Consider the following 14,644-nt stretch of genomic DNA (forward strand, 5'->3'; position numbering starts at 1 on the left):
CAACATAACCTACAAGCAGACTTTTTTAGCAAGAGAAACATCTATCATGAAAACATCAGGTTATGGTCAAATACATTTTCAGTTTAATTACACAGAGCAAACAGATAAGCATGTCTAATTGCAACTATCACTGAGGGATGCGTTCTAAAGACTACTTTGGAAAAAATATCTTTATTAGTGATAAATAAAGCTGCTTCTATACAAACACTTGTACACTCGGTGCGCCATTACAAAGTGCTTTTCCTTTTAATTAAGAACTATTTCTAGGCTTGACAACTGATCTTCAGCACTGGAGTTGAGGCTTGGCAGCAGTCTTGTACTTGGGGCCAGTGAGGTCAAGGGAAGGAAGACAGCAGTTTTTCTTTGATCTTTTTTTTTTTTTTTTTCTTATGACTTCTATTGCTGAGCAGAGTAACTCCTTACAGGAGGAGAAACATGGCAGAAGCAACAGTATGGTTTAAGTGTGACACCGCAAAGGAAGCATACATATTTTTAGGATTGGAACCAGGCTCCACCTCTGGAAAAGCCTGTCCTCAAGCAGTGGATGACAACAATGGGAACAAGTGGCAGGTTAAGATCATTACCAAAAACACCACACGAAAGAATCAGCTAATCTAAATGATTTTATGTCACAATGGAATACATAAAGTTAATGATAACCCTACCATCTGTTACAGCTATCAAGAAGGTTACAATACAACAGCACAAAAGTCTCAAGACTGAAGTAGTTTTAAAATGCATCTAATTCTTTATCAAATAAGCATAGAAGTAAGGAAGCTATTTTACAGAGAGTAAGCAGCAACATACAGTCTTAGTTTCAAGAAAGAGAACCATAATACAAAAGTCAAAACAGAGATCAGCTATAAACAGCCACCTTTACTCCTCATGTATTACTTTGTCCATAAGACACAGGAAATCAAAACCTATTAGACTGACTGCTTCCACTGAAGGAAATTGTGCCAAGTTTTCCATTAATAGAAAAGTCAGTAGTAGAACAACTTTCTTCAAAGAAAGAAAACACCATCAGCCATTCATATTGCATACTAGGATGTAGCGATATTAAGGTTACACTGGAAGGACAAGTTTTCCAGAATTAAAAAAATCTCTTAATTTGATTTGTAAAATGTAGTTCACTATATCCATTGTGCTTTTGAAACATTTATGTAGCAGGGATCTTGGGCAACCCAAATTCGTCCACCAATACACCGTCCTATAAGAAAGAAAAAAGAAGTTAATAACTCTCCAGTCGGAACATTTTGCAAAATTTTCCTCACAATTTTCATTTAGTGATATATATGTAATTGTCATTGTGCGACAACCGAGATCAAAATAAAAGCAATTGGTATTCTTACTCACTACTAAGCTGTATTACAACCCCGAAAAGCAAAAATATGAAAAAACTTTATTTAAGAATATAAAGTCTACCAAGACAGCAGTTAGAAAATGCCATTTTAGCTCTTGAAAACATAATAAAGAGCATTAAGTACACTGTATTCTCTCATATACAGATCTGTTGAAAATACCTACTTATAATGAAATTAGCTTATGCTTTAGAAGGCTAATTCATCATCAGAGAGAGCATACCACATAAGTAGACCACCCACAATACAGAAACCAAATTAAGCACAATTTTTCTTTAACATATTGAGGATTCCAAAGAGCAAGCAACCCACATAAATATGATTAATTCAGAAAAAAAATAATATATTTTGCTTTTAAAGAAAAGACTCACTTTGTTTTTTGTATCAGTAGGAGTGCCTTCTGGGATTGCTGGAGCAGATGCAGCTTCATCTAAGTAGGAATTGTCTTCATCAGCTAAAAGTTCATCACCTAATGCATCCAGTTCTGAAATAAAATTATGTAGGTTCAAAAATTAAGCAAGGCACTTCTTTTGCAGAAAGAAAGTATCTCTTATAGAGAAACATGGTCCATAATGAATCACTTCGTTTTTTTCTTAGTTTCTTATTATGTTTCTTATTTAGCTATCATTCAGGAAGACACACACACAGCCGAGAACATTTTTTCCTTCTCTGTAGAATTCCATTTGTATCTCCTTCATGTTTGCCTCGTACTTTTGTTATGGCACTTGAAAGAAGAGCAGGTAACAAAAGTTAAGTTTCTTGTAAGAAATGCAGGTTTATGTTTAAGAGAGTAATTAAAACATGTTTTTAATGCTTTTAAATATCACAGTACTTTCTCTTCCGCCTTCCTAACCTGCTTCCAAGTCATCTTCATCAATCTCCGGTGTTCCATAGCTACGGCTCAGTGCTTCCTGGACTTCATTGGCTTCTTCCATCATATCCTCTAACTGATCTTGTATGTCCTGGAGCAACAAAAAATTTCAGTATGTCTGCATTCAAAAGTTTTAGCTAAATTTATCAGAGCTTAACCACAACCAGTTGAATAATTCCAGCATACAAGGCACTTACAAATGTTTTAATACATAAATCCTTTTTTTAAGGTAGCATTAATACAAGTTACTACATGTGTGTTCAGTATTATAGCACGGCCTCAACTACTATTAAAAAACGTAATATAAATGATGTACCAGGTAGAAAAGGAACCTCACAACAATGTCTTTGCAAAACCCTGATAATTTTTGTACTCTTCAAAGCTAATTCAAAAGCCTATAAAAATGACTTAGAGCCTACCATTATCTTGAAAAATAGGAGAATATGAAATCTGGAGAGAGTAAATCTACCTTCTAGAGAAAAACATCTGGCCTGAATGTGCCAGAACAACAACAAAAAAGTGGAAGATATTTTAGCGTACCTATTGCCACTGTACTTAGATACAAATAAGGAAATCATCCTTGTCTAAGGATTTACAATACAGGCAGTATTAAAAATAGCACAGGAAAGAACTTAAAGGAATTCAGTACTGACATTTGAGAAACGTTTAAGTGCAGCATACTTGAAGTTATATTTCAAGATCTTATGTTTTTAAATTGCATTTTCTGAAGACACAGTGAGGCCTTGCAGACTTCTTGAAAATATTTTTTGAAAATATTTTTTCATGGTATCTACCCTGAATAAGAACACAGCAAGGCAAAGAAGTGGCAACACAGGTAAAAAAGAAAGAGGATAAAGAGGGTATAGAACGAAGTAGTTGCTAACATTTCCGTAGAAATACAGAGGAAAGGAAGAATGGAGAAAGATTAAAGATTAGCCCAGTATGGAAACAACACTTAGTGCAGTAAAGCCAACAGCTGACTGTGTGGTACCAGAGAAATTAGGAAAGAATGATGATGGTGGTACCAAAACACCAAACAAAAAACAGAAACCAAAACAAAGCAGTCAGCTTGCTGTTTAGTTACTTAGCCCTCCACTCCCATCACTATTTCAGTACGCTGTTTCAATATTTTGAATTATTACAGAGCAGCAGCTTACCTCAATTTGATCAATTTTTACTAGCTTGTAAGCTTTCTTCATTTCTTTCACTCCCAGTTTCATAGCATCAACCTAGAATAGAATGAAATAACATATCTGTATCTAATGTAGCATACACAGATTAAAAAAAAAAAAGTGACATGAATATACTGGTACCGTTGTCTTTGTATCCTTGAGTGCCTGAATAGTGTAATTAGCTTGTTCCATATTAAAAGACTGCTGTGATAGATTATCCCGCTGTTGTTCATACCTGTTAAAAGCAATGGAAATAATGGCTTAAAAACATCACTACACATGCCATAAAAACACTCTTAATTTAAAAAAAACAAAAACAACAACAAAAAAGAACAGTACTGTGAAGACAGGAACAGAATTAAAATTTCTAATTTATTACAAACAACAACAATAATCAAATAAATAACTTCATAAACAGGAAACAAGGTATTTCAATCTTGTTTCACAGTCCATTACATACTTCTATATATTTAAACCCAGTAGTTGACAAAACTACTTTTGAATTAAAATTCTACTTTAACTGATGGTGAGACTATGTTTGTATAAGCTAATGTTTTAACAACTACAAACTGGAGAAGCATTGTTGCCTACTAGTGCTGTAAGCAGACTAGAAGGGATGCATGTTATTCAAAAAAGGGCTTTGCCCTGGAATTTGGTGTGGGGTGGGAGGGAAGGGTCAAAATGGAGAAAGAAAACTGTTATGGCTAACCAAAATGATAATGGAGACATTAAAAAAAAAAAAAAACACAAGAAACGATCCTTCACAGAGCCAAACTTGTGTCCAACAAAGAACATAAAATACGTCAGGTTAAAACAAAAAGCGGAACAGATTTCAAAAAGCATTAAAACAAGCAATAAATCCTTCTTCAAACATCTGAAGCAGATGTAAAAGAGTCTGTGGGGCCTACAGACACTCAAGATACAGAACAAGGAAGCAGAAATGATGGCATACCAGAAAAACTACACAATTTTTTTCAATCCTTGTTCACCATGGAAGCACTTGTAATGTCTACATACTGGAAGTCTCCTTTATGAGAGGCTCATCAGAGTATCTGACAAATTCAAGTGTAAACAGAAGATGGCGTGGACCAAATACAAACAGTAACATACAGCTGGCTCTAAATATCATTCATTCAATAATTTTGAGGTAATTCAGAATGAAAGAGATGAACTATTCACTGGCATATAACTTTTTAGTTAGTCCCCAGGCACTGATATGGAAGGTTGCTAATGCAATGGTTTTTCAGGGGAGATCTGGATACAGCAAGATGACATCAGTACCTGTCAAATTAGAATATAGAACAAAATTAGGTTAATCGTGATCTTTTAGGAGTCACAGAGCTTTTGTAAAGGACAGTTTCACTGCTCTACTGGAGTTCTTTGAGGGAGGCAGCAAGCTTATGGATGAAGGCGATCCAGCTGACATGGCCTATTTATATACATCCAAACTTTGTCTGACAAGGCCTCTCAACAAAAAAACAGTTCTTCAAGAAACTAAGTGCGCATTGTATAAGACAGAAGGTTCTCACAAGGAGGAACAAAAAGATAGGAAATGGCCACCAAATACAACTGTTTTTACAGAGAAGGGAAAGTCACCAATATTCAGTGACCCACACGGGCCCGTGCTTTTCAGCTGACTTATAAATGATCTGGATCAAGGCTGACTAGTAGGTGACAAGACTTAGTCCCCTGAATGACATCAGCAAAGCTAAGAGCTGACTGAAAAACTTCAGAAGAGCCTTGCCAGATCCACTGACTAGACATCAAAATGGCAGATGAAAACAAAACATATCAATGTATGTAGGGATAAACAATTCTAATCCTTTGAACCCTTCACATTCAGAATGAGGGGCTCTAAGCTGACCATTACTTTGACCATTACTGTCCAGAAATGAGAACTTGGGAGTTATAAACACAGCTCTATGAAAACCATCGCATTAACGTTCAGCAGTATTCAGAACAAACAAAAAGCAAAATGAGTATTTTAAGTAGTTAGGAAAGGAAAAAAAAATATCATGCTATTGGCAAGGTACACCGACATTTTGAATACTGTGTGAAATTCTGGATGCTTTATCTCAAAAGAATGCAGCAGAACTGGAAAAGCTTCAGAGAAGGATGACAAGGATGATCCAAATACAGAGCAGCTTCTGGACAAGGAATGACTAAGCACACTAAGGTTCAACAAGCTGGAAGAGAGATGACTGAGGGATATGATGATGGCCTCTTATGAGGGGCCAGCAAACATAAATGGGGAAACAACTACTCACTCTTCCAACACAAGCACTAGGAGACATCAAACGAGATTAGCAGGTGGCAGAGTCAAAAACAAAAGAAAGCAGTTCTCCTCATAACATCTAATTAAATTACCATGTTCCTTGCCATAGGATACTTTGGATGATAAAAGCTTACAGATATTTAAAAAGTAATTGAGCAATTCGGTATAGGAAAAATTCCTCTGAGGGACATGAAATACAAGATAACATCAGCTTCAGCTCAGATAGCACCACCTAACAGATTTCAGTTCAGGGACTACAAGATATTCTGGTGAAGCACCCCTGAATGCATGCCACGTTCTGACACTTTCCTTTATATTTGTTGCTGGTCACTTTTGGAGACTGTATATTAGGCTATTCTCACAGGATAATCTAGCATATCCATCCTGCTCTTCTTCTGAAAAGATATGATTAGCTGTGCTACATGCGATAGAGAGTCATAAAGGGAACCCATAAAGAACTGGTAAATTTCCTGTGAACCAAGACAAGATCATGAAGTACATGATTTATAATAACCAAATAATGATATAAAATGAGACTTTATTTGTCTAATAAAGCAAGTTCAGGAGTCAAGTACAGCATTAGTAATAAGCAGATTTAAGTGAGCTTTTCCCAATCCAAATTTATATACTCACATACAAATATGGCACAGATATGCTGACACAAAATCTGTATATAGCTGCTTCTGAAAGGCTGACTAAGCTAGTTCAGCTATTTTCTTGTAAGAATGCTGAGAAGTAACAGTACCGAAAAGATAAATGCCAATTTCCTTAAACAAAACAGCTTTTGATTAACTTCGGATTGAGAAAAGTTTAAACTTACATTCGCTTCTGCTTTAATACTCTCAAAGCTTTCTGCTTTACTGTATTCTGAAAGAGATGCAACATTACAACATTAGGAAAAGAATTTGACTTTACTCTGGCTTATACTATTTGATCGTAACATATGGCATTTAAACTTTCCAAAAGATTCTTCAGTTAATAGTGCAAAGAGTTTAACAGTCACATTCAGTGTTCATTCTGCACTAATGAGTAATAAAGCAGGCTTGTGTATATGTTGCTAATAGCAAATGCATTCAAAACTTCTAGCTCTTGAATTCTTTTTTTGATAAGCAGAATATGATCAATCAGAACCACCTTTCATCAACACATTTTAATGGTTAGCATCAAATAATGCTGCAAAATACTTCAGCAATACTGTTTGTAATAGATGTTTGTCCCCTTGCAAAACTGGGTTTTCCTACTTCATTTCTGAACAGTGCAGACCTTTTCTTCCGGCAGATGAACTAAACAGCCTCTTTACTAGATGTGATTCAGATAACAGAAGGAGGAAGGAAAGCAAGCAAGTTATTTCTGATTGGGGAAATCACATTATACTTCAGATGAAACAAAGAAAACCCAATGAAAACCCAGCTGCGTTAAAATGCATGTTTGACAGAAACTTCAGATTAAAAATAAACCTGCAAGATCTTATATCACTTCAGTGATGCTACACATAATTTTAAGAACCTGAAGAACTGGCTACAATATCAACCCATTACATGACAAAAAGTCTGAGTCACATCCTCTCATGCTTGAGCCCCACAGATTCTTACCTTTGCAGGCCCCTCTCTCATCTTCTTCATTTGATCCTTATACTTCACTAGCTCTGCATCAAGTCTAGCAATTTTCTTGTCAATTGACTCAGCTCTGCTATCCACCTTTGATACAAGACAGGAAAAAAAGGGGGGAAAAACATTCATTGAGATGTTATTCATTGGACAAAACAACAGCCTTGGTTTGAATGTCTCTAAATTTTTTTTTTTCCACTCAGTGGTTTTATAAACAGTTTAAAGTTTGTAAAAAATCCAAAACCAGAATCAAGTGAAACATCTTCTACAAGAAGCACAAGAAACACTCTGAGGTTACTCTGCATGTAACAGACTCTCTTCGCTTTGGGATGATCCTTTGCATACTCGCTCAGGTCACAGGCTCTGTTCAGGAATTTCTGACCATGCACAGTGCCAGGGACTAGGCCAGAACAGATACAGAACAACTTAGGTGGGCCACACTGGCAGGTGGGGGGGCAATGCAAAAGGGACAGGGATGTATCCAGCAAGACTAGATGCTTACTTTTGGGGGGCAGGGAACATTAAAACTTCAGATTGATACTTGTGCTTTGATACCTGGATTACTGGTTACATTTACAAGCCCATATTTAAGCATTGTTTCAATTACTTCCCAAAGGCACCTAACTTCTATGTCACAGCTGCACTTCTCCATCAATTYCTGCAAAGGAAGCCAGGACGCAGCAGTTCTACACAGTAAGTAACCTGAATTCCTTATTGTACTTTTGCTCCAAATCCCAATAGTAGCTGAAATAAAGCAGTAGAACACCTCTCCGGTGGTCAATCCTAACATAGCCCAAAGTGTATCACATGGCTGTCATTACGGTAATATTTTAAGTCCACTGCATAGGGCAGTAAAAGATAATTACATTACCAAACATAGATATAGATTATTCTAAAAGAATACACAAATTAAAAAACAAACAAACAAAAAAGCAGGGCATCCTTAGCATATACTGACAATTGCAGCATTCATTTAAAAACATCAAAGTATATCCTATTAACTTTTTATTCCAAGAATCTAGGGATTAGAATAAAGCAGTTAGAAACATTCCAATTTCAGTGCAAGACAAACCAGTGTGAATTTACAATTCTGACTTGCTATCAGTGTATCTAAACATATATAATTATCATCATTTTAATTTTTGTGTCTTTATGCTCCTTTTAAACCACTGTTCTGTGCAGCAACATGCTTTTGCCAGAGGCATTTTGAGCGGAGTATTTGATATGAATGCTCTCTACACTAGAGATGAAAGTGCTTAGTCACAGCTGGCATTGAAAAATTTACATTAAACTTTTCATTATGCCAAACATTTTATTAATAACAAGAAAATAAGCTATTTATGTTTTCTAAAGTCTTGTAGGTTCCAAGTCTAGCAACTCTTCAAGGTCTTCATCAGCTAAGTGCATCTTTAAGGCCAGCCTCCTTCACAGGGGAAAACCAGTTATTTAGACAAGAGTCTATAATGATTCACTTAGATCTAGGAGGATCTGCCTGAGTCTCTTTGTTTGTAATGCCTATTATCTACCTAAGAGTTTCACAAACACAGAATCTGAACTTTTAAAACCAAACTGAGTATCCTGCATATGCTTCTGCATATCTGCTTCTGCAAAATTAGCTAAGGTGTGCTGGTGTTTCAGCTTCCAAGTCCAGAAACTTGATGTTTAAATACACACATTACGTATAACAGAGCTACACATACATCAGAAGGGGGAAAAAAAAGCCCTTCAAGAATTGATCTAATTTATGCTAAAGAAAGCTATATTATGCTTTAAGACTCAAGGAGGTGCTTTCTGTTTTTCACAAACAACACAGAGGATCCTTTTTTGTTGCTAAAGAGTCCAACCTAAATGCAAGAAAGTGAAGCCATATCCCAAATCTCCATTAACCAAACTAGCAGCTTATTCCAATATTTATTATATATATAAATATTTTTTTTCCCATTTTTTCACAAGACATTCTTAATATTATTGTCACAGCTACTTTTGCTCTATGCTAAGTTTCCTGATTACTTCTTTGAAAAAATATTAGTCTGGAGTGTTGTTTCAAAGAAGAGTAAGTAAAAAGTATACCAATGCCACAGTTCCTGATCTAACCTTCCTCCCACCAGCCTTGTGACAGCTTTGAGCCATCAGGAAAGAAGGAAGTACTGCAGGCACCGCAACAGAGAGAGCAGGAACTGCAAGGGACAGAGCAGCAGCATGCCTTGGAGACTAACTGGAGAGCCAGGACAGAAGCACGCACATTGCAGCCAGCCAGCAAACTCAACAGGAACCAGACATCAGAGAAAAGACTGGAAAAGCATTTCCTAGGTTTCAGTAAATGCTTTGGGTTAGAGGTCCCACATAATCAGCTTTTTAAATTCATAAATCCAGAACCATTTAGATATTCTAATGTGACATTTGTTTTCTCACCACCAAAAAAAAAAAAAAAAGTGTATTATCTGCTGATCATACTGGGGTCAGTCATACTCCTTTTGCACACACAGGGAAGAAGGACCAAATGGTAGGCATAATTACTGCCTAACAGTTGTTAGGCAACTCTTAACAAACTAACTATGAACATTAATCACAGCTCTTAGAATGCAATTAGTGGATAACTGCCATTTAATGGATAACCGAGATTTTTTCTAGTGATAATTAGAAAATAAAACAAGCAATAAAAAAGCACAGTAAGAAATTTTACAAAGCAATTTGACCATCTTTCAAATGGTACAGAGAAATACGCTTAAAATCAAAAACAATAAGAGAACTAAAAATTATTTGAGTCTCCAAACTGTTGAATTTAACATGCTAAAGAAACAGCATACATTTCTGATATCTCACATTGCTCTTTTCAATGATCCTTCAAAAGCAATTTAAGAAAAATCATTCTAATGATATCTCCAGTCCTTTAGCAGGACCTATATTTTACTTACTAGGGACTTATCTATTGTGAAAATGAACTGAAAACATGGTAAGTTTTTGACAAACCAGACAAATCACTTCATGTGACAGCAAGACAAATTCATTCACAAACTTAGAACTTCTAAAAGGAAGTGTGTTTCTCCCCACACTTGCTAATATATGTAATTGTTTTAAATTTTAGTTTCATCCACAGAAATTGAAAGTTGTCAAAACAGGGGAAAAAAGCTAACATGAAGCTCAGTAATGATAAAGTGGTTTACAGCCTTCCTCATGTCAAACACTTGCACTTAGAGCCAGCACTGCATTTTTGAACAGTGGAGCAACACAGGCTCTTGATTTCATATCTTAAAACCTGTAACTCATTATTGGCTGCCAAAAAAAAAAGTCACATGTGTAAAAGGAACCTGGAACTTTACTTTCCAGTTAACCTGATGCATCTTGTATAGCAAAACTTCCAGAGAATGTAATTACAAATAACTAGAAAAATTAAAACTGCATGCAGCTCCCAGTGGGGCATGGTTTTGACTTCATATTAAAAAAAAAAAAAAGAAAAAAGCCTGTATTATCAATAAAAAGCAGCTGTTTAAATTACACTTTTACATTCCCCCAAAATCCATGGGGATTGAACGAGCTCCTTGTGGAAGCAAAGCTGCTGGCATATCCAAATCTGGCTGGTCTTACTACGATTTGTCTCAACAATAGAAAGAGCACATTAACTCAGAAGCGGCAAGATCAGCCCTGAAAAATCTAGCAAATTAATATGTATGTTGTTGCTGTGAGGGACAGAAAAAATTTCCTGGTCTTCAGCTTGTATGGCCAAAAGGGCAAATTTAGGTGTCAACAATAGTATCTCAAATGGATTTCAGAGTTTTGGCTATCCACCAAAGCATTCATTGGTAACAATGGGAAAGTTTATCTTGATTTTTGAGCATACTTCTTCCTTATGGTTCAGACTAAACATATGTGGAGCTATGTTTTAGTTCAGCACTGCTAAAAATCAATGCAGATTCTTAGCCAATAAAATAACATACTATAAAAAACATTAACTGGTATGCATGGGTTTGTGTAGCTATTGCTAAAAAATTATTAGGTACTTAACTTAAGAGTGTCATTTAAGAAGATCATCACTGGGAGAAAGAGCAAGTCTTCTTGGAGGAAAAATGGTAACTTTCTACAGAAACGTCTCATTGGCAGGTTCCAAGGACAGCACTGAATCAGCCTTGGACTAGTACACTTTGGTTTATACTCCAAGCATTACCAAGAGTGTCTGAATCTATCAAGAAATCAGACAAATATCCAAGACCACTATGTTTCTTTTTCACCTCTTAAACTGTAAAAACATACTACATTTTTCTTTGCAGATTTAAAAGCCAAAAGAGAGTATGAAATGACTAGATTAACCTTCTAAAAATTTTTCTAGAACCCTTTTTTTTTTCTAGACAGGCCAACCTTCAAACAGCTGTGAAGTGTTCTGCCACATATTTCCTCAGTATTGCTTGCTTGGGCTGGTTTAGCTGTCCTTCTGCCCAGTTCTTCACCACTGACCCTACAGGAAGCCGCTCTGCAGCGGAGAGAGAACAACATCACCCTTCTCTATCAGCCTCACATGATGTCTCCCTTCCCGCCCCGTTCTGCACTGGAAAGGAGAGCTGGTTCCCTCGCTGTCATTCCCGCTTTCCCACAACCTGACATGGCAGGAACTAGCCAGAACAAGCAGGACGGCAAAGAAGAAGAGATAAAGATGCACATTCAGGTACAGGTACGCACGCACACAGCGCGCACCCCGTGCCGCAACCCGGGCGCCTGCACACCTCCGTGCGCGGGTACGCACTTAGGTGTGTATTAACTCATATATGAAACTATGCACGCACGTTTATACCGATAGACGTGGGCACCGCCCGCACCCTCGGGGTGCGGAGCGCCCGGCCCGGCCGGGCCCGGCCCACAGCGGCGCCCCCGCGGCCGCGGAGCCCCCACCGCCCCACCACCCTCTCCGCGGCCGAGCGCGCGGCCCCCCCCCCGGTCCCCTCAGGTCCTCCGCGGGGGACGGGGAGTGCCGTGGCAGCGGGCTGGGCTCGCGGGTGCCCGCCTCGCCCCGACAGGAGGGGACTTACCGTCCCGATGCAGTCGGTGAGGCTCGGCGGAGGCGCTTTGGGCTTCGCTTTGCCGAAGAAGCGGTTCATGGCGGCGCTCGGACGCGACAACAGCAACAACGATCTCCCACCGACCCGGAAACCCACGGCCGACTCCGCACGCCACCCCGCCTGCGCGAACACCTCGCCGGAAGAACGAATCGAGGCGATACCCTGCTAAGGGCGGAAGCACGGTTACAGCAATATGCAGCCTTACTTCCGCCCTTCCGTCGAGGGAGACGATGTGTGATTGGATAATTGAAAATAGGCGGGGCTAAGCAGAATCTATTTAAAGGGCCCAGCCCAGGAATGATGCTGAATGTGCGGCGGCGGCGAGGACCGAGGGGCCGGGGCTCGGGCCGCCCTCATCCATAGGGCGCTCAGCCCGGCCCAGCTGCTCCGGCGAGGCCTCGCACCATGGCAAGGTGGTGCATCTCGTCAAACATGTCATTCATTTATATGACATTGAACTAAAATATGGTGCAAGATGGCCTCTGAAATAATGCATTTGTACTTGCATTTCATTATTTGAATATAAAATTTTCCAATAGTCAAATAATCACTCTATAGTGCCAAGTCTTACTTTGGATATGACACAGTTCATCTTGTACATGCTTCAGCTATGCATCTTGCCAAAACTAATTTTTGGTTAGTAACCAAACACAGGACATAGGATAAGCTTATACTGACAAAGGATTTTTCCTAGTATAACTGTCCATCTAAAAATTAGGTTAAAGTCATTTTTGCTATATTAAAACAAATCCGTAGTAGGAAAGTATAGAAAACCTCAGGTAAACTTTTATAGTAGCTGAAATACTGTAATCTCAGCACTGGTGCTTAAAAGGAATTTCTTCCCTTTTACACCTGGAGCATGGAAATCAGAATAATAAAGGTGGCTACATACATGGATGTGTGTGCATAAGCTGCAGGTTCAAGGGCAGATCAGTGAAGATGACTGTACATTAACAGTGAACAGAAATTGTGGTAGCAGTCATGTTCAACCTACAGTAGTATTCAGGTGATCCTAATCCCCACATTCATAAGAACAGTCTTTTTTCCCTTTTTTAGTCACACAGTTTTGCTCTAAAATTGACTGTTTTCATTAGAACATGCAATCATAGGCTGTCATTTGGTGCTCAACAAAGTGAAAGACAAATAGAGACACTCAGGACTTGTGCGCATGGCTGGATTCAACTTTGTTGATGCCCCCAGGTAATCACTTGCACTGTACTGAACTCTTATTTAGGAGCTGGCATGACAGGCAAAAACTACATGGTCTGGCCTTCAATATTACCTGATTGTACTCAAATACAAGAGAGGGGGCATCCAGAAAGTGTCATGACCATTTTAAAGCTAGAGTAAAAAATAAATGCCTGATTATAAAGAAGACATTCACAGGAAGGTAGTTAGCAAAAAATATCCTTTTTAGGGAGTTCTGAACTGAAGAACAGATTGGGCTGAAATGCACAACTGTCATTCTGACTAATGTGCTTACTCTTCCATTAGGGCAACAAAACCAATCACACACTAGTCCTTCATCTCCTGGAACATTATCAGATCAAGCCCCAGCTTGACCACAGCTTAGAAGTCACATAGAAGTTTATTGCTAGGAGGTCTGTTCCTGATGATGGTTACTTATCCAGTTCAATATTACTACATCTGATTAGGTGCTTTCCACAAAGTTGATCAAGAGTTACTACTGTCTTACCTTACAGCTTTTTGCCATGCCATTCGCTCCTTGTTTTCTTCTTTAGGAAGTATTTCTTCATAAGTGTTAACATAAGAAGTTCCACATGGTTTTACCTTGGTTAACAGGTATATCTTCATTTAAACTGAGGCAGGACAGTTGCTTTCAATCATTTAAAACTGGCATATTATCAAATCTTCAAATGATGTTGATAGCTTGGGTGGAAATAATAAAAACACAAGGCAAGAAAGTCTGCCTCTTCAATGAAGGTTCATGTCAACAACTTCTTTTTAAAATTCAGAGTCTAAAGGTAACTGGTTAAATCACTACACACTACTAGATCAGACTTGCAATACTTAGGGCAACTTCCTTCCCTGATAAACTCTTTACTGGAAAGCTGAAACCCAAATTACCCCAAATTACTGTTATTCAGCCACTAGCAGAAATTAAAATATCAATTAACCAAATAAAATATTTGGAAAGCAAGTTTAAAACATGTTTCTTAGCACTGAAGCAGGAAAGTGAAGAATATAAAATTACTGCATTATGCATGAGCTTTTGGGGGAAAATTTTGAGTATTTATGAGAGAATCTATAAATTAGTTCTAATCTTTACTTTTGAACACACTAAAAGAT

General features: G+C 38.0%; 1 protein-coding gene across 3 annotated transcripts; it reads right to left on the reverse strand.

Annotated features, from left to right (window-relative positions):
• Window positions 1-369: 369 nt before the first annotated feature.
• CHMP5 (charged multivesicular body protein 5) lies at window positions 370-12,491 on the reverse strand. 3 transcript variants are annotated; one of them, XM_026077540.1, is made up of 8 exons: window positions 12,305-12,465; window positions 7,272-7,376; window positions 6,500-6,546; window positions 3,546-3,639; window positions 3,390-3,461; window positions 2,215-2,323; window positions 1,733-1,845; window positions 370-1,210 (listed from the first exon to the last, which is right to left on the reverse strand). In XM_026077540.1, the coding sequence occupies exons 1-8, from the start codon at window positions 12,371-12,373 to the stop codon at window positions 1,160-1,162; spliced, it is 660 nt and encodes a 219-aa protein (XP_025933325.1). In that variant the 5' UTR covers window positions 12,374-12,465; the 3' UTR covers window positions 370-1,159. The 3 variants fall into 3 exon arrangements, with proteins under 3 accessions (XP_025933325.1, XP_025933326.1, XP_025933327.1); XM_026077541.1 differs by lacking the exon at window positions 12,305-12,465 and adding an exon at window positions 11,640-11,789; XM_026077542.1 differs by lacking the exons at window positions 370-1,210; window positions 1,733-1,845 and adding an exon at window positions 1,852-2,085 and having other exon boundaries at window positions 12,305-12,491.
• Between the last annotated feature and the right edge of the window lie 2,153 nt (window positions 12,492-14,644).

Source organism: Apteryx rowi, unplaced genomic scaffold (genome assembly GCF_003343035.1).
Source record: "Apteryx rowi isolate R43461 unplaced genomic scaffold, aptRow1 scaffold_458, whole genome shotgun sequence".
Taxonomy (NCBI): Eukaryota; Metazoa; Chordata; class Aves; order Apterygiformes; family Apterygidae; genus Apteryx; species Apteryx rowi.